The sequence below is a fragment of the Physeter macrocephalus genome, chromosome 16, assembly GCF_002837175.3.
Source record: "Physeter macrocephalus isolate SW-GA chromosome 16, ASM283717v5, whole genome shotgun sequence".
Lineage (NCBI taxonomy): Eukaryota > Metazoa > Chordata > Mammalia > Artiodactyla > Physeteridae > Physeter > Physeter macrocephalus.
The window spans coordinates 104,162,051-104,185,163 of record NC_041229.1 but is presented as its reverse complement, the minus strand read 5'-3'; the positions used below and the strand labels follow the sequence as shown (position 1 = coordinate 104,185,163).

Below are 23,113 nucleotides of genomic sequence, written 5' to 3'. Positions count from 1 at the left end.
GAGCAAGCGGCTGACAGGAGCGGGCGGGGACGAGCCGGGGAGCCCGAGCGCCGCGCCTCCCCGGCCGCCCAGCGGCGAATTCCGGGGGGGAGGGGAGGGGGCCGGGACGCTCCCTCCCCGAGCCGCCGAGGCCGGGCGGAGGGGCCCCGCCGCCGCCCGCGCGCCGCGCACCCCGCGCACCCCGCGCCGCGGCCCGCTCCGCCGCCCCCTCCCCCCATTACCTGGAGGTGCCCGAGACTCGCCGCTAGTTGCGCTCAGGCGGGAAACGCGCTCACCGACACCATCAGCGAAGCGCCCAAAATGGCGGACGTATCAAGCAGGCCTTGAGTTCCCCCCGCCCTCCCTCCGGCCGCCTCACGACCAATCAAGGCCCTGCCCCCGCCCCCGGCTCCACGCTCATTGGCCTCCCTCTCCCGCCCCCTGCAACCTATTGGGTCACACTGCTGCCCCGTTGCACCCACTCCGATTGGCTCGCAGACCCCGTCCGTCAAGTGCGAGGGGCGCATTCTTTTCCCATGGACTTGACGGATCCGGAACCTCTAGGACCCCGGAGTCTGGAGAAACAAATCAGAAACCGAGAGACTCCTGGCTGGGTCCCCCTACGCCGTAGCAACAGCAGGGCCTCCGCTTGACGGACGCTTCGGACCACCAATCCGATAGCCAATGCTTTTTAAAACTAATTTGAGCCAAACCAATCATGGCCGTAGCTCTGGGAGTTGCAAGAGAACCAATGGGGTAGCGAGACCGGCGGGCAGGCGGGTCGGAGGGCCTGGAGGAAACCGGTGATGACGTGAGCCACAATGTGTTTCGGCGGCGGAAGTTCCTCGGAGCTGGGGAATTAGCTCAAATGGTAGAGCGCTCGCTTAGCATGTGAGAGGTAGCGGGATCGACGCCCGCATTCTCCACGGTTGAATTTTATAAAGGTAGGTAGGTGGGGGAGGGGGTCGTCGCCCGTCGGTGACGGTCACTTTGTTCTCAAAGGGGGCAGCAGTACCAGGAGTTACAGGGGCAGAGTGAGGGGTCCGGTCCCCCAATCTGTGCGCCCAGTTCCACGAAGGAGGAGAAGTGCAGGGACGCGGGGTCCTTTGTTTTGCCTCGCAGAAGGATTTGCGCAGGAGCTTCTTCGAATCTAGTGAGCGCTTGGTCTGTGCCCAGGCTGCGGGGGTGCGCAGGGAGCAGAGGGTCCCGGCTTTGACGTCTGTGGGAGACGTCAGACTCCACCTGGGCAACACCAGGTAAGTAAAGCAGGCCGCAGAGTGGTCGGGGTCTTCCTGAGCAGGTGACATTTCCACCCACGGGACAGGGAGGACAGAACCGTGAGCCTAGGTCTGGGTGGCAGGGAGAGAGACCTGAGACCCCAGGGTGGGGCTTTGGAGCAGGTTGGGTTGTGGTGGGAGAGGTGACGCCCCGGGGGAAACCAACAGTCCCAATGCTCAGATGGGTGCCGGGCCTGGAGTCATAAAGAGGACCCCGTGCAGGGAGGATGGCAGGTTTCCCTGGGGGCACTGGCTTGGTCAGAGATGGCCACTCCACCTCAAGGACAGGAGGCAGGCTTACTGCGGGGCTTCCCCAGGCTGTCTCCCAGAGTCCAGGCCTGAGAAAAGTGACAGAGCTTGGCCCCTGCGGGTAGCGGGATGGCAGGACCATTGGAGTTGGCCCCTGGGCTGCCTTCCCAATGCTCAGCATCCCGCTGCACCCCTGTGCACCCGCCCAAGCTGGCCCTCCACCTCCCTGACTCAGACTCTCTGAGCCCCTGTGCCAGATGGCAGGGAGAATGGATCCCAGCTTGAACTGGGTCAACCCCAGCACCTGGGGAGCTGGGTCTCTGGTGCAAACATGCCTCTCCCCCAGCTCACCCCTTTCAGCGAGCCTTTGGCTAGAAGCCAAATCTAGAAGGAGTTCATCGCTTGTAGATTATCATCCCAATATTACATGTTAGTTAACTGAGACCCAGAAAGCATTTAGACACCCGTATTGGCTGAGTGACCTTGGCTGGTGATCAGTGCCCCTCTGAATCTCCAGGTCTTATCTGTAAAGTACTGGTGATAATACCTACCCGCCTGTGTGCATGCCCTGGAGGGCACTGGGCCTCTAGGAAGGCAGCAACCAAGGGCAGATGTTACTTACCTTGATTCTACTGTTCGGAAGAGGCTCAGAGCCTTGCCCAAGGCCACACAGCTAGCGAAGAACACAGTCAAGATTGAAACCAGTTCAGAAGATGTGCTTGGTGCAGAGGGTTAGGGAGAGGGACATACATACAGATAACCCGGGGCGGGGCAGAGGCAGGCCTACCCGGCAGAGGGAACTGCGGAAGCATGGTGAGGAGAGGCACATCTGTTGGAGGACCAGGTCGTGGTGATCACAGGTCTGGGGGGAAAACAATGGGAGGGACCTATAGCAGCTTTGGAGGAAACGCAAAGGAACTTGGGGTTTATCCTCAGACAGCGAGGGCCAGGAAAAGCTTCGGAGCAACAGAAGGGCGAATTCAGGGCTGGCCATACTTTAGAAAGGATTGTTTGGATTAAGAGCAGCAAGGCTGTGCTATAGCAGTAGCATAGGACCAGAGGGCCAGTCCCTAGCGACTGGACCTAGGAGCACGGGAGAGGCTGCAGGGAACCCCGGGACAGTAAAAGCGCTCTATACGATGTGATGCTTTAAATAGCATTAAATATGAGATGAACCCTGTGCTCTTGAGCAGGACTGAAAACTGAACTTTCTGTTTCTAGATCCATTGCACTAAAAGCTTCTTGAGGTTAGTTTTTGTTTTCTTCACTGCTGTACTACAGTACCTAGTACTTAGCACACAGTAGATGCTCAGGAATTAATTGTTAATTTCATTACAAATTCTTTGTAAAGACCTCCTGGTCTTTCCGACTGACCGATGCTCTGACAGTGCTCTTTGGTGTGACCCTTCTCTGCAGCTGGACCTGCCTTGTTCTTCCAATGGCTACCTTTTGTCTGGTGAGGAAGTCTTAAGCCTACCTATCTCCTGCCTTTCCTTTCCAAGTAATCCAGCACGACGCCTTCGTCCTATTCAATCTGGTCTCTCTCTTGCCTGTCCGTGTCCCAATTCTGGTCCTCTAGCACAAGTCAGTGTTGTTGATGACGGGGGCGGTGCCTCAGAGGGACACCTCTGAGTGTGTGGGCAGGAGGGGGCAGCCAGGGCCGGCACCTGCCCTCCTGGGGAGGAGGTGGCCCAGCCACCCACTGATTCGTGCATCCCTTTACTCATTCATCATCAAAGGACTTGCCAGTATCTGCTTCAGGCTCCTCCATCCCAGACTGAGGTGGGTCACAGAGCCATGTGCACTATAGTTAAAGGAACTAATGCAGGGACTTCCCTGGTGGTCCAGTGGTTAAGGCTCCGCACTCCCAATGCAGGGGGCCCGGGTTCAATCCCTTGTCAGGGAACTAGATCCTGCATGCCGCAGCTAAAGATCCCACATGCCGCAAGGAAGATCCCAGGTGCCTCAACTAAGACCTGGCGCAGCCAAATAAATAAATATTAAAAAGAAAAGAAATAACGCAGTACCTCATCCAACATAAGTGGGCACCCAAAGTCTCCAATTATGATGAGCTCCTAGCCTAACCAGAAGGGTTGAAGTCAGGGAGAACTTCCCGGAGGAGGAGGCATCTGAGTTGAGCCTATCTCCTGAGGACCATGGGGAGCCATTGACAGGCTTTAAAGAGGAGAGTGACTTCAAAAGCTCTGCAGTGGCCTCACCATCATAAAACTTCTAGATTTCTCAAATTGCCACCTTCCTCTTCTTCTCCCTAATCCCTTTGTAATTTAATTTTTAATATTTCCATTTTCAAGCCATCTAGACTTTTAAAAAAATTATATGAAAAATTTCACACATACTCAACAGTAGAGAGAAAAGTATTAGTGAGCACACGTATGCCCATCACCCAGCTATGACTCCTTAACCTTGGGGAACAGACACAGAGCTGCCAGATCTTAATTCTATCAAGTAGTGATTTTTAAAAAATACTATTTACTGTTACTGTGATTTCATGAAAGAAAGGACAGTTTACCACAGACACACACGCATACACTCAGATAGGAAAGACCAGCTCAGGACAAAGAAAAGGCTTTAAATTGGATGAGCTTGCCTTGAGAACAGAGACCACCATTGTCTTTCCTTCTGCTAGGTCACCCAGGCTCAGTCCTGATCCGAGGGCTGGAGTGGGGTTTCCCTGGCAGAGGACATGCTCTGGAAGGGCCAGAGCTGGTGCTGGGTGGTTGCTGGGTCAGGTTAGGATGTGTTGAGGCTGGAGAGAAGGGGGCAGTGAGGAAATCTAGGGGGATATGAAGGGTAGGCCCATTTTAACATGGAAATTTAACTCTGTTTCTTTTCCTTTTCTTCACTGCGTTAAGATTCTGTCTGGGTTGCGGGGGAGGTATTTCCCTTTCCACCAAAGGACTGGTGATAGAAAGGGGAACCACTACGGTTGCTAATGATTAGGGCCACCGTCGAGCTTGCGGGGAAAGAAAAGAGAAGATGGCCTTTGGGTGTTCCTTGGTGGGACCCCAGCTCCATCGTCAGAGGGTGTGGTCCAACAAGGGGGTCCCAGTGCTAGAAGCGCCAGCTGAGTGGCTCTGGAGAAGGAACAGGGGCCAAGTGGGATCCAAGCCCACCCAACTTCGCAACCACCCAGGCTTCTCAGGGACAGAAGCTTCTGCACTGCCCACATCCTGGTTCCCCAGCGTCCTGCCCGACAGTGGACATGCCCCAGATCTGGGCACATGGATCTGGTTCGGCTGCCCAGGGCAGCTGTAGACCCAAGGGGGCTCTGGACCTCAGGCAGGGAGGAGCTCCCACACCCGTCCTGGGGTTGGAGGCAGGCCGAGCTGAACAAATGGATCCCCTCTGATGGGGTTGGTGGGGAGGGGGCCATCACATGAGAGAAACCCCGCAGGGCTCAGTAAAGGATGGCAGAGACTTGGGGAGCAGTGGGTGTCACCGCAGAGTTGAGAGGGTTTAAAGGGAAACTAGAAGCCCTTTTGGCCACATTGAGCAGCACCCATTAGCCAGATGGGAATGTTTACTGGATAAAGGAAGGATTGAACAAGTGAATGAAAAAAACTCCGGCTTTACTTCTTTCTCCCCGAGCCTTGGTTTCCTCCACTACAAACGGGGGATACCATTGACCTAGCTGGGCTCTTGTGAAGTTTAAATGAAATAAGCCCGTTAACTTCACCCCCACACTTGAGAGACAGATTAGACATCACCTCCTCCAGGAAGCCCTCCTTGTCTTCCCATCTGAATACGGGCCCCAGGATATAACACTGTGCTTTCCCCACAGCTTTGGAAACTGCCTCCGTTACTAGGTTTCGAGCACCTTTAAGGGAGGGGGTCACATCTCACCGCTCTCTGGGGCCCCCAGCCTGTGACTTAAGCGCAGAGCTCTGCACACAGTAGCCGCTTAATAAAGGCTGATAGATTTACTTGACATATAGTAGGAGGCCAGTGAGTTGACCCTCTGGCACCCTGGCCATGCAATGGCTCTATCCCGGGCCTGCAGGAGAGGGAGGGGGAGGACTTCCTCCCAGCGCACATAGGCCACCAGGGAGCAGCAGCCCGGCCACCGCTCCCCCACCCTGTGCTAGATCCCTGGCTTCCCGAGCAGACTGGATGGCTGACCGGGCAGGAGAGTTGGGGGGCGGGGGTTCTCCCCCATGGTGCAGCCGCCCCCCGCTGCCCCACTGGCTGCCTGCATCGATACTGGTGCTTTAATGAGCACCTGAGAGTAAGGGGGCCCAAGTGCTCCGAGCCCTGAGCTTCCTTGCGCAGGCAGCTCCGTGGGCAGGAGCTGCTACCTTGGGCCCCGGGGGCCGGGTGCACTCTAGCCCTGCTGGTCCTTAGCGCTGTGACCTTGGGCAAGCATGTCACCTCTCCCGCTCACGGAGAACCTGCAACTTGGCAGGCCCCGGCTGAGTAAGGCTTATCTCACAGAAGCCCTACTGTAGTCCCGGTGGGGTGGGTGATGGCACCCTTCCTTGACAGACGGACAGGGCGGCTGGATGAAGCAGAGAAGAAATGACGCTTTTCAGGCAGAGGCGGATCTGCCCCGTGCGGTCTACAAAGGGGACTTGAGTGTAGATCCCTACCGGGGGTGGCACAGCTGGCCCTGGCTCGGCACTCAGGGCGGGCCGCCTATGCTCGCCGTGGCTTTGCACCGACGGCAGGCGGCCCATCCCCAGCATCTGCTCTCGAGAGGTGCTGACAGCAGCACCAGCAAGCCCACCTGTTTCCATCACCGCCAACGCTGACCCACGACCTTGGGGAACTCCCGGGCAATCAGGAGTCAGGGGAGGCTACCCCTCAAAGGTCTGTCCCAGGAAACCAGGCCCATCCCCAGCTGGGTCCCCTGGCCAACAGTCTTGGAGCCCTCGGGGCCACAGCCCTCCCTCGGCTGTCACCTCGGCACTCCAGGCCTCAGGGCTCAAGCGCGCAATCTCAGGGTCGTGTGCGGAGGCACCTCTTCTGGCTCTTTGTGGTTTGATTCCCGAGCGGAGGGCGCACCGGCACCATGCCCGATTCCGCCCTGACCTCCCGCCGACGTTCCGGGGAGGGGTCGGGCCCTTCCTGGCTGTTGCGTTTTCCTTCCTCCCAGCCCTGCGAGTGTGGTTCTTCCTGCCTGGCCTCAGAACAGCCCAGCCTCCTCACGACACACCGCTGCTTCCACAGACTGGGGACCCCCAGGGGCAGGGACCAGGCCTGACCCATGTCTCTTCCAGGACCAGCCGGGTGGGCACGGGGCAGGACTCTGTGAGGACCAGGCTCTCCACAGCCCATCTGCAGATACGGACACAGTGGGGGCCGGGAGAGCAGGAGGGCTGGGGGGGCTCCCTCCCCAACCCAGGGCAAGTGTGGCCCGGCAGCGCCATCCACTGGGGTCAACGCGGATGGCAGGGCCCCCAGCACTGTCTCTTTTTGGCCACGCTGCACAGCTCGCGGGATCTTAGTTCCCCAACCGCAGATTGAACCCAGGCCCTTGGCGGTGAAAGCGCCGAGTCCCAAACCCCGGACCGCCAAGGAAGTGTCCCCCCAGCACTGTTTTTTTTTTTCAAAGATTTTTTTGATGTGGACCATTTTTTTAAAGCCTTTATTGAATCTGCTACAATATGCTTCTGTTTTATGTTTTGGTGTTTTGGCCGCGAGGCACGTGGTATCTTAGCTCCCTGAGCTAAGGGATCGAGCCCGCGCCCCCTGCAGAGGAAGGTGAAGTCTTAACCACTGGACCGCCGGGGAGGTTCCCCCGCCCCACCCCCCACCCCAGCACTGTCCTGCCGGGCAACAGCGGCCCTGGGCCGCCACGCACAGGTCAGACAGCAGCAAGGACCAGCCAGGGAACAGCCCAAAGCCCAGGTATGTAACCTGCAGAGCCCAATGCGAAATGAAAATGCAGGGCCCCAGTCTTCAAAATTATTTAGAATTTCGGGACGGCAACAGCAGAGCATGAAATCAAGCATCAAGTCCTGCGTGAGTCAGGCATCCACGAAGCTGACCCGCCCGCAGGCCTCTGCCCAGAGGTCTCACCCCTCCCTGTCTCCCACAGGATGGGGAGATGATAAGATGATAAGGAGAGATGATAAGGAGATGATAAGACGCCCATGCCCAGGAGGACAAGTGCAGGACTCCGACAGCTGTCCAGGGAGGGCCAGAGGTCAGCGTTCACTCTGTGGGGACACTCAGCTCCAACACACACGGCATGAAAGAATGGCAATGATGTTTAAAAAAATTAGGTTTATAAATATTTTCTCCATTGTACAAAGTTTTCCCCGCCCTGCCCACCCCCCATCACTGTTCACATTTCTCATGTTTTTAAAATCCCAACTATATTTATTTTTTAAATCATAAAATATAATTTTTTCTTTGTTCATATTTAAAACTATTTACAGGGGCAGAGAGAGGCCAGGGTGGCCCGGCCGAGGTCAGGACGAGTCCGTGCAGGGGGACGGAGGGGGCGGGAAGAGGTGGAAATAGCTCCTCTCCGTGGCGGGCGACGGTGGGCAGCTGTCCTCCGCCGACAGGTACTGGCTGTGGGGTGTGGGCGGAGGCGGGTAGGGGTCTGAGTCCGAGTTCAAATCCAGGTAGTACTTGCTGGCCTTCCAGCGGCTGGCGCTGTAGTCACTGTCACACACGTCTGTGCTGCAGGGCGTCGTAGGGGGCGCCATGCCACGGATGATGTAGGGTCTGGAGGGGATACAGCAAGGGAAAGGGGACCTGGGTTCACAGTGGCCCACATGCACGGCCACCTTTGGGGCACTTGGGTCCCCCGGCTATGTGGCCTCTCTGAGCCTCAACATCGCCACCTTTAAAGTGGGCTCACTGGCACCTACCCTGCAGGCTGCCAAGCCCAGGCCCTGACAAGGACTGCAGCCCCAGGCCAAGGTCGCCTTTACGGGGAACAGGCCTCCAGAGCCTACACCTGGCTGACCTTGGGCAACTTAACCTCTCTGAGCTTCAGTTTCTCATTGACACAATGGGGAAGATGAAACAGTATCCATTTCAAAAGGAGCTTGTGAGGATTAAAACGAGATTCTGCCTGGAATGTGCTAGAAACGGCATCTGACACCAGAAAGTGGTCAACGACCGTTCCGCCTTCTACCGTTCCTGTAACTACTGGAGACCAGTTGGCCTCCCATCTTGATCCCGGAGATGCCTCCCGACCGTCCCCCGTGACATCGCCCTTTGGCCCGAGTCCAAGGTGGGGATCGTGGTGTGTTTAAGAGCTACAGTGGGGCTCCCATGGGCGGGAAGGTGGAGCCAGCACCAAAGGGCCAGCGAGGGGCACCTACGCTGAGGAAGGTGCAGCAGCAGGACATGCCTCGTGGAGCCCTGGGAGCAAGAAGGGACCCCACAGACAGTGCGGGGGCAGAGGTACTGGAGGGAGACCAAAACCAGGGCAGGAGGAGCACGGCATGCAGTGGACTGGAGGCTGAGGGGCCTGGCCTGGCTGGTGTGGAGGTGACAGCTCCTGGCACACACGGTGACACTGGGGCACTGGGGAGCCCCCGCAGGTTCTTGAACAGGGCAGTGACCCAGTAAGCAGCTGGGCCTCCCCGGAATCCGCACGGCTGCCGCAGGCCCCGGAGTTCCCAAAACGGCCACCAGGTGGCAGGCGGTGCCGCGCTCGGAGGGTCCGCCGCTCCGGGAGGACCAAGGGCCTCCGCCACCCCCAAGCCCTGCTCTCTACACAGGGGGCGAGCCTGGCGGGGCCGACCCTCCACCTGCCCCATCAGGTAGCTCGCCCGGGGCGGGGGGCGGGGGCCCCAGCGCACCTGGTGGGCGGGCCCTGTCGGCTGAGACCACCGGGTGAAGGTCAGCAGGTTCACCTCGCCCACCCCGGCTCCGACCCGCCCCTGGCCACAGGGCAGCAAACCCGGATCCCGCTTCAACTCAGCTCTCCAGGTGGCCGCTCCCCACCAAGGAGGGGGGTCGTGCGACCCCTAAAGGGGCAGCTGGGAGTGCAGGGTCGGGGCTGAGCAGGCCCGGGGGTTTCCCGGGCCCAAGCAGGCCCTCGCAGTGGGTAAGGGGGAAGCATCGTCCCATCAAGGGCCAGCCTCGCCTGCTCTCCCGCGGCTGTGGATTTGATGCTTCCCGGGACCGAGGTACCAAGGGGTGGCGCCCCACCGGGGTCCCAGCGCTGGATTCAGGCACAGAGCGCAGAGCCCTCCGGGGGGCGGGGCCGGCTGCGGTGGAGACCCCTGGGGGCGTCATTCAAGGCCACGTGTGGCCCGGCTTACAAAACACCCCCAGGGCTGCCACCCGTGGGCTCCGGATGGTTTCTGAACTCAGCACGCCCACCGGCGCCCCGACCCCTCCGCACTTTCTCCCGTAGGAAACGGGGACCAGGCCCGGTACCGCGGGGCGCGGGGGCTCCGTACCTGTACGGCCTGGCGGTGGCGGGAATGCTGGAAGGGTAGAACACGTCCACGTTGTACAAGGAGGGGTCCGTGGCGGGGGACGGCGGTGGGTTCAGGATCTGAGGGGAGCCAAGCAAAGTCACACGGGCCCCGGAGCCGGCTGTCCTCACTGCCCACCGGCCACCCCCAACCGGCTGCCCTCCTCCCAGGGCCCCTCCTGGTCTGGGGCGGGGAAGGGGCAGCTGTGGCCCGAGGAGGGGGAGAGCAAGGGGAGAGCCCGGCCCGCTGATCAGTGGTGACCCCAGGCCCGGGAGCTCGGCTGCACGCTCAGGACCCCGACGCAGCCCCCCCTGCACCGTGCCACCAGCAGGGAAGGGTCCCTGCAGGCCCGGGCGTGTCCCCACGCCACTGAGGCCACTGAGTGCCTCCCGAGGTTCCTCGGGGACTTTTCTGTCAACCCCCCTCTCTGGTCTTTTACTCCCCCATCTCCTCCCACGTGGTGCGAAGTCTAATCTCTGTAATTCATTCCTTACTCCTAACACTCAGGCGGACCCACATCCCAGCCGGAACCCTGACGAGGCCCAGGCACCACCACACGGAAGGAGGGGCCACAGCCCTGCTGCCCGCCCTCCCCACCCTCTCAGCAAATCAGGAAGGGGCGCCCCGTTCTCAAGGGACTATATTGCCCCCAAACTGTGATCATAAGTACACAACTCTTCCCCGTGAATGTGCCCTCCAGAGCCAGGCGGCACATGACCGGCCCCACAAGAGGGACAGAGAGCCCTGGGGCCCAGACACCCGCGGGGTCTGCACCTTCCCCAGCAACCATCGCTGCCTGTGCCCCCCGCCCCTCCTCTGAGCTGTCTCACTGGCCAGTTCCCTGCAATTCTAATCCCTGATAATAATTCTGTATATTGAACTTTCTCTCTTCAAATCACCATGTGACTTCTGTCTCCTGATTGGACCTTGACTAATAAAGGCCGCCTTTTTTTTTTTTTTTTTTTTCTTTTGGCCGCACTGCTTGGCATGTGGGATCTTAGTTCCCCATCCAGGGATTGAAACCTGTGCCTCCTGCAGTGGGAGCTCGGATTCTTAACCACTGCACCACCAGGGAATTCCCTAAAGGCCGCCTGGTAGCCATCAGCACAGAAATAAAAGTCAGATGCCTCCAGCCTCACTCAGTGCACCTAATTACATTCCAGGAGAATCAAAGTTAAATTTGATTCCAGGAGAATCAAAATTAAATACAAACACGAGGGACTTCCCTGGTGGCGCAGTGGTTAAGAATCTGCCTGCCTATGCCGGGGACACGGGTTCGAGCCCTGGTCCGGGAAGATCCCACATGCCGCGGAGCAGCTAAGCCCGTGAGCCACAACTACTGAGCCTGCGCTCTAGAACCCGCAGCCACAACTACTGAGCCCGCGTGCCACAGCGACTGAGCCCGCGCACCTAGAGCCTGTGCTCCACAAAGAGAAGCCTGCGCACCAAGATGAAGAGCAGCCCCCGCTCACTGCAACTAGAGAAAGCCCGCGTGCAGCAATGAAGACCCAACGCAGCCAAAAGTTAGGAAAAAAAAAAAAAAAAATACAAACACGAAACCTTGAGAACATTAAGAAAGAGAGCATGGAAAGAAACTTTTTTACGAGAAGGGAAAGGCTTTCTGGGCATGACTAAAAACCCCCCAAACTCCCATAAAAGATGAATAATTTCATTGTATAAATGGCAAAACACAACATAAACCAAATCAAAAGACAGAAAGCTAGGAAAAACATTTTCAACCCTTATCCCAGGCTAACTTTCTTAATATACCTCTATATAAAGAGCCCTTACAAATAAATTTTAAAAATACCAACAACCCAATAGAAAAAGGACATAAACGCACCCATCTGAGAAAATAAAACTACAAAGGTTATTAAACATACAAAAAGATCTTTGACATCATACATAATAAGAGAAATATAAATTACACCACCATACCATTTTTACCCTAAACTGGACCTGACGAGAGTGTGTTTGAGAGGGACGGTCGTGCTGGTGTGGCCCTCTGCTGGCGGGAAGATGGACTGTCCCCTCGTGAGGGACCCTTGGCAAGAACGGTCAAGATGACCAATGCTCAGCCTTAGCTGCAGGGCATCTTCCTGCTGGCCCCCACCCAGGAGGGGAAATGAGGAAACCGCAGGAGTTCCGGGCATCCCGTTAGGGTAACGAGACGCTGAGAATGACTGGACACCCACTGGTGTGGCCCAGCCGCACCCCAAAAAAGGGCACTGTCCAGTCACCAAGAGGGGGACAGCTCTGCCCGAGAAGCAAAACAAACTTCAGGGTGCAGGAGAGGCAGGGTAGGGGAGTGGTCAGCTTGGACAGAATGGCCCCAGGGAGGAGGGGGGCGGGTAGTCACCACTCAGTTCCTTGGCCTCATCTGTAAAAAAGGAGGCTGATAGCGCCCCCTTCTGGAGTCGGGGTGATAACAGCACACGAAGAGTGTATTCCTCAGAAGTGCTGGGTAAAGGCCAGCTTTCACTGATCCTTGGTAGCAAAAAGCAAGGCTCAGAGAGGAGCTGCCATTACCTTCAGATGCTATCATGCAGGTTTTAAAAAGTACATATGGGGCTTCCCTGGTGGCGCAGTGGTTGAGAGTCCGCCTGCCGATGCAGGGGACACGGGTTCGTGCCCCGGTCCGGGAAGATTCCACATGCCGCGGAGCGGCTGGGCCCGTGAGCCATGGCCGCTGAGCCTGCGCGTCCGGAGCCTGTGCCCCGCGACGGGAGAGGCCACGACAGTGAGAGGCCCGCGTACCGCAAAAAAAAAAAAAAAAAAAAGTACATATGAAACTACTCTGTATGAGACTAAAATGGTGGATACATGTCATTTTCACATTTGTCCAAACCCACAGAATAACACACCACCAACAGCAAACTCAAGATATAAACCATGGACTCTGGGTGATGGTGACGTGTAGATTCATGGACTGTAACGAGTGTCCCACTCTGGTGGGGGCTGTTGATAAAGGGGGAGGAAGGGGGATTTGGGAAACCTCCCTACCCTCCTCCCAATTTTGCTGTGAACCTAGAATTGACAGATAGATAGAGACAGACAGGTAGATAGATAGATAGATAAAAGTTGTCTTAAAATAAAAGGGCATATATAAAACTGGTGAACTGTGAATAAAGTCAAAGGGCACCATATCAATGCCCTGATTATGCTACTGTACTACTGCTATAGACTGAATGTCTGTGTCCCCACAAATTCACATGTTGAAACCTAATCTCCGACATGATGGTATTAGGAGGTGGGCTTTGGGGATGTGATTAAGTCACGAGGGTGGAGCCCTCATAAATGGAATCAGTGCCCTTAAAAAAGCGACCCGGGAGCTCCCTCTCTCCTGCCACCATATACAGATAAGACGGCCACTATAGGGAGTTCCCTGGTGGCCTAGTGGTTAGGACTCCATGCTTTCACTGCCGTGGCCCGGGTTCAATCCCTGGTCAGGGGACTGAGATCCTGCAAGCCTCGCAGTGAGAAAGAAAGAAAGAAAGCAAAGAAAGAAAGAAAGAAAAGAAAGAAGGAAAGAAAGAAAAGGAAGCGGGGAAGACAATACTATGAACCAGGGACCGGGCCCAAACCTGCCAGAACCTTGAGCTTGAGTTTGCCAGCCTCCAGAACTGTGGGAAATAAATGTGTGTAGTTTAAGCTGCCCAGTCTATGGTATGTTTGTTAGAGCAGCATGAATGGGCTAAGACAACCATAGTTACATAGGATGTTACCACTGGGGAAAATTGGTGAAAGGGAGATGGGACCTCTCTGTTTTATTTCTTACAACTGCCTTTTCACCATGCCCTTTGAATTCTGTACCACGAACATATATTACTAAAAAAAAAATTACTCTTCGTTGGGAAAATAAAGTTTATACTCTTGTATACTTGCGTATGTACAGATTTCCTCTGGGAGGACACACGATAAACTCGCCACAGGATGTGCCTCCGGGGGAGGGGTGAGCTCCTGAGCAGGTGAGGGCTGGGCCCTCTTTTCACCATGCCCTTTGAATTCTGTACCACGAACATATATTACTGATTCAAACTAATGTAGTTAATTTTTAAATAGCTGGCTCCATGTAGGGTTTCTTTGGGGGATGATGAAATGTTCTAAATTTAACAATGGTGATGACTGCACAACTCTGCGAATATACTAAAAACCACCGAACCGTACGCTGTAAGTGGGTGGGTGGATTGGATGGTGTGTGGATTATATCTCAATAAAGCCGCTGAAAAAAACTGCTGGTGGTCAGTGTCACCTCTTGCTGTCAAACAAGATCTCCCCAGCTCCCAGCAGGGGCTGGGGATGGAGAAGCCAGTTTCCCGAGCATCCTGGTGTCTGCATGCGGGGGTCCAGGGGGCTGTCCTGGGGTAAGCTCAGTCTTAACACGGGTTCCTAGTGCTTTCAGCTGGTTACATATGGGACATCTGAAAGCCAGGTGACAGTAGCAGCAGGAAGGACAAGAGGTTTGGTGGGGAGGAGTCTGAAACTCCAGGCTCCTGGCTCCTTGTTGCCCCTAAACACAGTCGGGCCCTGGACCTGCCAGGAGATTTGGTGCTGATCCTGCCAGCCCGAGATAATGACCCCCGCTGCCCCCCGCTCCTTGGTCCTGCCAGGTCAGGTGTGATAAGGAGGGGCAACACCCCGGATAGGGGGGACACACCCAGAAGGGCAGGAAGGCCCAGCCCTGGTGGGTGGGGCTCGCTGGCGACCCCCCAGAGAAAGCTCAAGGGGCCGTCTTCACGTCAAAAGAGCATACCGTCACAGGAAGTCGGGCTTTGAAGAATTAAAAAGCACAGAACCATATAAAGTCAGAACCTGATATGTATCCCCAGACTCACATCGGTGCATCAAGCTTGCCCCGGTTACCCTGGGGCCACGCTTTGGAAATGGGGGTCTTTTCCAGCCTCAAGGACAGGGTCCCCCTCGGGATCCTGGTGTGGGGCTGGGATACTGGGGGCTTTGGCACTTCACCCTCTGTATAGTCATTTCGTTCCAGGGCGTGGCGCGGCCTAGGGCCAGCCCCTCACCCCACTCAGGCTGCCGGAAGCTCCAGGGAGCATTTCAGCCACGATAGTCACCCCAGGAGTGCCTGTCCTTAGAAAACCATCCGGCTATTTTCTGGACACCAGCAAGGCTGGAAAATAGAGTGTTTCTGGTGGGGACGCTGAGGGGAAGCTCGCGTCCATCCAGACAGGCCCTGCCGACGGGGCGGGCCCGAGGAACCAGATGGCCACCCAGACAGGGCAACGCCTGACAGCAACCCTGGGAGGTGGGATTATGGGTGAGACTCCCACTTTTTAGGATTTTATGTGGCTTCCAGCTCATCCACAATGAACAGGGAATACTCTTTTCTGAACAGAAAATGACGTTGAAGAGAAAAAAACTACAGGTCAGGACGGGGAGAAAGGTGAACGCACCCACCACTCTAAGTGGTGGAACAGCAAGTAATTCTCCAAATCCTGAGGTCACACAGCACGTGCCTGCCCCTGGTGGGCGGGGGGACCCTGAGCTGGCCAGGCCTCCTCCTGCCTCTACTCACTGGCGGGTACAGCGTGGCCTTGGTGCTGGATGAGCTGCTGGACGAGGCCCCGGTGACGTGGTTCCGGTCGTAGAGGGGCACCCCGGCTCGGCCCCCCATCAGGCTCACGGAGCTCATCATGGACTTGCTGCACGAAATGCCTGCGGGGAGGGGGTGGGGGAACGAGGCCAGTTAGGGGCAGGGGCGCCCCACGGACACGGCGCACTCTCCCCAGCCCCGCTGCCCAGCAGACCCAGGTTCGGGTGAGGAAGCCCTATGAGACGTGTCCCCGTCCAGCCGTCCCCGGGGGACGACTCAGGACACGGCCCACGAGAACATCTCAGGTCCAGTCCAAAGAGCATTCCTGATCCACTCGCCCCATACCCCGCCCTGTCAGTCTCCGCACGGCCGCCCAGGCTCCTCACCTGTGAAGGGGCCGTGCTGGGAGCCGCCGGGGGCGATGAAATTGAGGGGCACGTGGGGCGTCCCACTGACGTACTCATGCGGGAAGGGCCCGTTGGCCCCGGCGTAGCGCTGACACACCACGCGCTGGCACACGAAGTACACCCCGCCCATGATGAAGAGCGAGAGGATGATGCCGATAACCGGCCCGATGGCGCTGCTGTGGGCCGGGCCGTCGTCCGAGGGCAGCTTGGTGATTTCTGCCAGAGCACGGGCAGGAAGCGACAGCGGACGTTAACCCAAAGGGGGCGGCTCCCGCCCCGGCCCAGCACCCGCCGACGGAGCCGCAGCGCCTTCTCCCCCTCCTCGGCTGACCCAGCTCTGCCACAGCCCCCGGCCCCTCAGCAGCGACTCCTCCGAGGCAGCCTCCTAGGCATGCCCCTGACCCGGAGCTTCTCGGCCGGAAGCAGGCGCTGGGTCCTCCCGGGTCCGCGTCCCTAGTCCAGCTGAGCCCGAGCACCAGCCGGCGGGAGGGGGCGGGGCGGGGCGGGGCGACGGGACCACGCGGAGGGGCGGGGCTGACCCAAGCACCCAGGGCCCGGGGCCTCCGTCTGAGCCCCTCACGCCTGCGCGCCACAGAGGCCCGGGATCCTTAAGGCCCTGGGCAGGGAAAGCGTGCGAAGTAGAAGGTGAAGGGCCTGGACTCGGGCCCAGTCAAACCCAAGAAGCCAGGAGCCAGCTCGGGGCTGCAAAGGGGCACCCAGGGCTCCCGGGCCGGGGCACTGCTGGGGCTTTTGCCCCACGATCAAAGCCACCTGCGGCATGGAGAGCATGTCTGGGCTCTAGACTCAACTCTGACAAAAGGACATTCCCCTTCCCATCAGGGTGGCACGTTTCTGAGGGCAAATCAACCACGTCCCCTCCGGCCGGCCAAAACCCAAAGGAAAGGGAGGAAAGCTGCTGGTTCTGGCGACGAGGCCTGACTATGCATGAACCTCACCCCCAGCGACTGGGGCCGCGATCACATGGGAGCCTGAAGACAGACACTGTCTCACTGGACACCTGCCCGGCAGAGGCGCGGGGCTCAGACCCCCCGGGGCTCCGACCGCTACCCTCTGGCCCCCAGACCGCGCTCCTGAGATGGGAGCTGAGCGGCCTGACCCGGGTTGATGTGCAGGCACAAAAGCGCTCAGTGAGTCCCCTGGGGACCCCTCCCTCTTCCCCATTCACAAGGCGCCTCTATCCTGCAGGCAGAGCTCTCAGCCCCGGTCCCTCTGCGGTGAGCGAAGTGGCCGTATCCCCAGACACACGGACACACTCCCACTTCCTGTCTGGGAATCCAGCTCCCTTCCTGTCTGAATCAGACAGCCCTTCAAGAGCCAACGCCTCCAGGAAGCCTTCTCTGACTGCCCTGGTTTCACATTCTCTAGCCCCTGCATCCCTGGCCGTACAAGCTACGTCACTCAAGGGGCATGCAGCACGTGTGCGTGTGCGTGTGCGTGTGCGTGCGTGTACGTGTGTGCGTGGGCACACGTCGCTCCTCCTCAGCCAGACAGCAGGCTGCCAGGGAATGGACCCACCCACTACTCTGTCAGGGTGATCTTGTTGACAGATGCTGCCGAGTGAGGGCTCTGGGCAGAAGCATGCCGCCTACACTCAGGCCTGGCCTGGCACATCTGTGCCTCCTCTGTGCCTCTGTCCCAGCTGAAATGCCCCTTGGCTCACAGTTCCCCCTCCCCCTCCTCACAGCCGCCTCCACCTCCAGGAAGGCTTCCCTGACTCCCTACCGAGGCCAAATACTCCTGACCTCCCAGCCTCCTCAGTCCCCGCCATTTCCTCCCTCTAGACCCCACGGTCCTGGGACAGAACCCCAGCATAGGGCAACCCTCCAACCCCGCCCTCTGGGGGAAGCCAGCTCACCGCACATGAGCTCGTCGGAGCCGTCGACGCAGTCAGGAAAGGAATCGCACTGCTGCTTGATGAGGACGCACTGGCCGCTGGCACACCGGAACTGGTTGGGCAGGCAGACGGCTGCAAGGAGGGGCCTTGCGTTCAGAGAGGCTGGAGGGCATGATGCAGCCAGGAGCACTAAGCAGATGACCACCACCGATGCTCCCTGCCCCGCCCCCCCAGACCCCAAAACAGAGGTCTGGGCTCCAAATACAGAGCAGACAAACGGACCCTTTCTAGGACCGGGTCGGGGCGTGGTCACAGCAAAGCCAGTCTTCACCCACCCCTCGAGGACCCCAGTTCCGAGGCCCATGCAATGCTGGGGGCGGGCTGGCCGGGAAGAGACCTCAACGACCCAGGGAGGTATTCATTCATCAGGTTCCTACCATGGGTCAGGCCCGCAAAGCACCAGGACTACCACGGCCCCTGTGCCCAGGCCCTCCCAGGTTACCAGGAAGGTGACAGCCAACTAGAGGACCACCACAAGGAGCCGGGCTCCTGGAGTGGGAGGGGCAGGGGACAGGGTATGCACCAGCAGAGCTCTGAGGGTCAGGAAGCGGGAGCAGAGCTCAACCGGGAAGGCAGAGGCGGGCCACGCAAGGAGGACGAGGAAGGCTGGGTACTGACCGCTGCCTCCCTGCTGACCTGGAAAGGGCTCTGGCCCCACGAGGAAGGCATCACCCGCCCCCAGTACTTGCCGTCTAAGCTCCCCACCCGCCCTGCCCCAGGCGCCCACTCTGGAAACCAGAGACGAGGAACCCTGTCCTTGCAATAAGTGGGCAGATCTGTTGGTAACCTAGCAGGAGAGGAGGCTTCTGAAACGGAGGGCGGAGCCCAGAGCCTCCACTAGGGTCTGCCGTCCTCCTGGTGCTTCCTTTCTCCAGGAGAAACAGTCACAGCGGGAGGAGGGAGGGGACGGTCCCTAATCAGGGCTCCTGCCACCTGCTGAGATCTGGGCCACAAGATGGTGCTGGGGCCAAGGATGTAAGGCAGGGCTCAGCAAACTTTTCTGTAAACAGCCAGACAGGTCTCTTTTGTAACTACTCAACTCTGCTGTTTCCCTGCAAGACCAGTCCGAGACAATATGTAAGTGAATGAGCCTGACTGTGTCCCAGTAAAACTGCATCTACCCAAATAGGTGGTGATCTGGATTTGGCCCTCAGGCCGCAGCGTGCTCATCTCTGGTCTACAGTCTCCATCGAATTCAAAGGGGCTGTGAGCTGGAAAGACTTAGCAACTGCGGCTTTATAGAAACATCTGGGGAAATGACGCCCGGGCCTTCATCTTCCGCAAAATGACTGCTCATCATGAATGGGGACAGTGGACAGTGAACAGAGAACATCTGACTTATCCAAGAAGAGGGCCGGTGGCTGTGGGGTGGCAGCTAGAACGACCCATTCACAGCTCAGTGGCAGTCATGGGGCCGCGGTGCTGACGGTGTGTGGCAGGAACCAACCGCGCAGGTCATTTTATGTAAGAAACACTCAGAGGGAGCACAGAGACTTGTGTCACTGTCACGGTCTAAAAGGAAGACCCTGCCAGTCAGCGTGGACCCAGGTTCACTAGGCAAATCTCTTTGTAACTCCTGGTTCAATGGGATACTGGAAACCACCCAGAGGTCAGCGTGATCCCCCCGACCGCTTGGTGGAGGACGGCACTGCCTTTTGGGATGGGGCTTAACCAGGGTGTAAAGCATGCAAATCCAGCTGACTACTGGACTTAACTGGGGTCTCTGGAAAGTTCTTGACTGAAGGAGGGAAGGCAAGATAGACTCAGTCTGCCTTCAAGCCAAACTGCTCGGCGAGGCCTGCAACTAACATTCTCCCCTCCCCAGCTGAAGGGCCACGGCAGTTTCGCTCCAGGCCGAGCTTTACGTGTGACCCGATGGAGCCCAAGCTCCAGGAGGGCGGAGGGAGGGCGGAGAGCGCGAGCCCAGGGGAGGGGCGGGGCCTCACCGTCGCAGTCCGCCTCGTCCGAGCGGTCCTGGCAGTCGGCCTCGCCATCACAGCGCAGCCGCAGGTCCACGCACTGGCCCCGCGCGCACGGGAACTGGGAGGCCGAGCACACCGGACAGCCCTCCTCGTCGCTCTGGTCATCACACTCCGGGAAGCCGTCGCAGCGCCAGGCCCCAGGAATGCAGTCGATCTCCCCGGTGGCGCACGCGAACTGGTCCGGGGAGCACGTCGGAGGCTCTGGGGAGGAGAGAAAGACCATCACAGGCCGCCCGGCTGGGCAAAAACCGGGCGAAACACCTCTGCGTTTCAAAGCGGGGAACACACTCAATTCACAGGTGCTGTACCCGGTCTCCACCGCCCTGCGTCCTGTCTGCGGCCCACCTCCAGCCCCCCCGTGCGTGATGAAGCTGTCAATCCAGGCCCGTGCGCACGGCCTGGCTACAGGGGAGGGTCCACCGCACCCCCGCCGGAAAGAGGAGGGTCAGAAAGTGGGTGCTCAGCACCCACACCAGTTACACATTTGGGGCAGCGGAGCCAGAACTCTGTGGGTGGCCAGCGAGCCCACAGGCATGGCGGGGTGGGGGTGGAGGGGCACCGGTGGAAGGCCCAGGCACCTTGTTGAAGAGTGGGCTGAGGAAAGGCAGGTGGTGAGGACACCACAGAGGACAGCGGAGTAGATGAGGATGGGGGAGTCATGGAAGGGTGGTGAGCTGGGAGGGTGAAGGACAGGAGATCTGGGGCCACCGCCTACCAGGTGGCCATGGCAAGTCACTCCCCCCTCGGGGTCAGCTTCCCCAGTGCAGGCCAAGAATGGGCCAGATGCACAGTAGCACTCAGTGAGTGGCACTGCCCTGGAGGCCGGGACACAGACGGGCATGGATGCCAGGGCACTGGCAGAGAGACACAGGAGGAGCCCCTTGGTCCCGGGCTGTCCCCATTTCCCAGGGGGCCCGTCATCATCTCTCCACTCCTCTGTCTGGAAAATCACAGGAAACTGAGCCCCAGAAATTGGCCCAAACTTTGTTTTAACGTTTAGCAACAGTCCTCAACACCCTTGAAATCTGATTAAGGAAAAAGGTATCGGGAGTTCTCTGGCAGTCCAGTGGTTAGGACTTGGCACTTTCACTGCCGAGCCCTGGGTTCAATCCCTGGTCAGGGAACTAAGGTACACAAGCCACGCAGCACCGTCAAAAAAACAAAAGAAGATATCAATTTCACAGAAGTATTGATTTCAAGACGTACTAAGCCTTTCAACATTTGGAACCCATATGCCTCCCCCGTAACCGCGGGGTCCACACTGGGCTGAAGAGGGATGTGAGATGGGGGAGGGGATGTGAGCAAAAATGAACACAAGGCCGCTGTTCCCACCGGGCTCGGCCACAGGGGACAGCCGGGGACAAAGGAGCCAACGACGGATGTGTGCACACCGAGCCACCAACAAAGAACACAGGGATGCTGGCCACGGAAAAGGTGCCTGTGGACAGTGGCCGAGGCCCCGCTCCTGGGCTCCAGCCCCCCACAGCCCAGCAGGAAGAAGCGGGTCCGTGTGGGGCAGGCTCTGATTCCCCGCAGGGCCCCCAGTCCTGGCGGCAGCGGCCGGAGAGTGAGGGCGGGACAGGATGGGGGTTGCACGGACCTGGGGTTGAACCCAGGCTCCCCCAGCAGCTGTGCAACCCGAGGACCCCCCCAGCCTCCCAGAGCCTCCATCTCCTCGTCCCTGAAACAGAAGCAGCCACCCTCCATCACAGGCTCCTTGCGGGAGTAACGAAGACGGCCGAGAAAGCACGCGTACGCGCACGCGCACGTGTGAGCGAGCACGTGCACATGCGCGGCGCCTGGTTCGGTACCGTGCGCGTGCGCAGCATTGGCAGTGGCGCTGCTCTGCCAGTGCACGAGGCACGAGGGTCCATGGCACCTCCTGGGAACCTTAGGCAGCCCTTATCCTCCTGTGAGCCCCCAGAGAAGAGGCCAGGGAAGAACGGAGATGGGGACACAGTAAATACAGGCCTCTTAAGCCGTGAGGAAGGGCCTGGCATCCTCAAGTCTGAGGGCCAAAGCCCGGGGGCGGGTGACAGAGGGATGCGTCCTCCCCTGGGGAGGCCCAGGGCTGGGGTCCCAGGGAGAGCTGAGCACTCTATGCAGCTCTCTCCCTGGCCCCGTCTCCTCCAGGGCAGCCAGGACGTCTGTGGGACCTGCACAGCCACTCAGGCCACAGAGCCATGTGGGCCCTGGGGCCAGAACTCAGAAAGAAGCCACCAGGAAGCTCAGGAGGGTCAAGGTGGCCCCCACCAGGGGACAGTCACGAAATATCCCCTCTGTTCTTGGCCAAGCTCTCTGGGGTTCACAGTGTGAGGTGGGGAAGGAGAAAGCTCCAGAAGGACAGGCCCGTGGTCCTGCTGCCTGAGATGTGCTGAGCACAGGCCGTGTGTGGGACACAGCGTGGAGGTCATGGGGGTGAGGATGAGAAGAAAAGGGACAGGGTAAAGACCGGCCCCCAGGAGCTCAGAGGAGGAGGGAAGAAGAGAGGAACACAGAAACAGCACATCCAAGGTGACCTGGGGGACCTGCAGGAAGAGGAGAGGAAGTCCTGGGGATTGGGTTTCATCACGGTGACAATGACAATTATCCCTTTTTATTACTTACTGCCATTCTCACAACTAATAGCAGCTGGCATTCCTGTGTGCCGTGTGTCAGGGACCATGCAAAGTACTCTGTTGCTTAATAACAACCCCATCAAGTAAGTGCTCTCAATTTCTCTTATTTCACAGAGAAGGAAGTGGAGGCTCAGAGAGGTGAGTGACCAGCCCAGGGTCACTCAGCTGGGAAGTGGCAAAGCTGGGATTTGAACCCAGGTCTGTCTGACACTAAAGCTTACATTCTTGACCACTCCCTGTGCAACCTTAGGGAAGAAGAGGATCAAGGGTAGAAGGCGGAGAAAAGACAGTGCTAAAAAATTAGACAAACCCACTATTGGAGACTTCAACACCTCCATCAGTAACTGACAGCACAAGCAGTCAGGAAGGATACAGACAACCTGAACAGCACTATCCATCAACTGGATCTAACCAACATCTATAGAACACTGCACCCAGCAACATCAGATGACACATCTTCTCAAGCTCACATGGAATATTCACCGAGGTAGACCACATGCTGGGGCATAAAACATACCTGAACGAAGTTAAAAGGACAGAAATCACACAAAGCATATGCCGTGTGTGAGACACAGCGTGGAGGTCATGGGGGTGAGGCTGAGAAGAAAAGGGACAGGGTAAAGACCAGCGCCCAGGAGCTCAGAGGAGGAGGGGGAGTATGCGCACATACTCGCTCACACATGCGTGTGCACGTGCTTTCTCCGCTGTCTTCGTTACTCCCATG

General features: G+C 58.2%; 2 protein-coding genes across 12 annotated transcripts in view; both read right to left on the bottom strand.

The window, feature by feature from the left end:
* Nucleotides 1–359, bottom strand: part of PPP6R3 (protein phosphatase 6 regulatory subunit 3) — a 135,640-nt gene extending 135,281 nt beyond the window's left edge. For 7 of the 11 annotated variants that reach the window (XM_024133316.3, XM_024133319.3, XM_024133320.3 and 4 more), the window contains exon 1: nt 222–357. The gene's annotated coding sequence lies outside the window, so the exon portion shown is untranslated. Of the gene's footprint in view, nt 1–221 lie in introns of all 11 variants that reach the window. The other 4 variants (XM_024133318.3, XM_007126915.4, XM_028501128.2 and 1 more) reach the window with 2 other exon arrangements.
* Nucleotides 360–7,567: 7,208 nt separating this feature from the next.
* Nucleotides 7,568–23,113, bottom strand: part of LRP5 (LDL receptor related protein 5) — a 108,800-nt gene continuing 93,254 nt past the window's right edge. Inside the window, exons 16-21 of the mRNA XM_055091384.1 lie at nt 19,736–19,972; nt 17,751–17,861; nt 15,854–16,090; nt 15,450–15,589; nt 9,896–9,993; nt 7,568–8,201 (exon numbers count right to left, since the gene is read on the bottom strand). Of these exons, the coding sequence (XP_054947359.1) occupies nt 7,940–8,201; nt 9,896–9,993; nt 15,450–15,589; nt 15,854–16,090; nt 17,751–17,861; nt 19,736–19,972 (1,085 nt within the window). The 3' untranslated portion in view covers nt 7,568–7,939. The remainder of the gene's footprint in view (nt 8,202–9,895; nt 9,994–15,449; nt 15,590–15,853; nt 16,091–17,750; nt 17,862–19,735; nt 19,973–23,113) is intronic.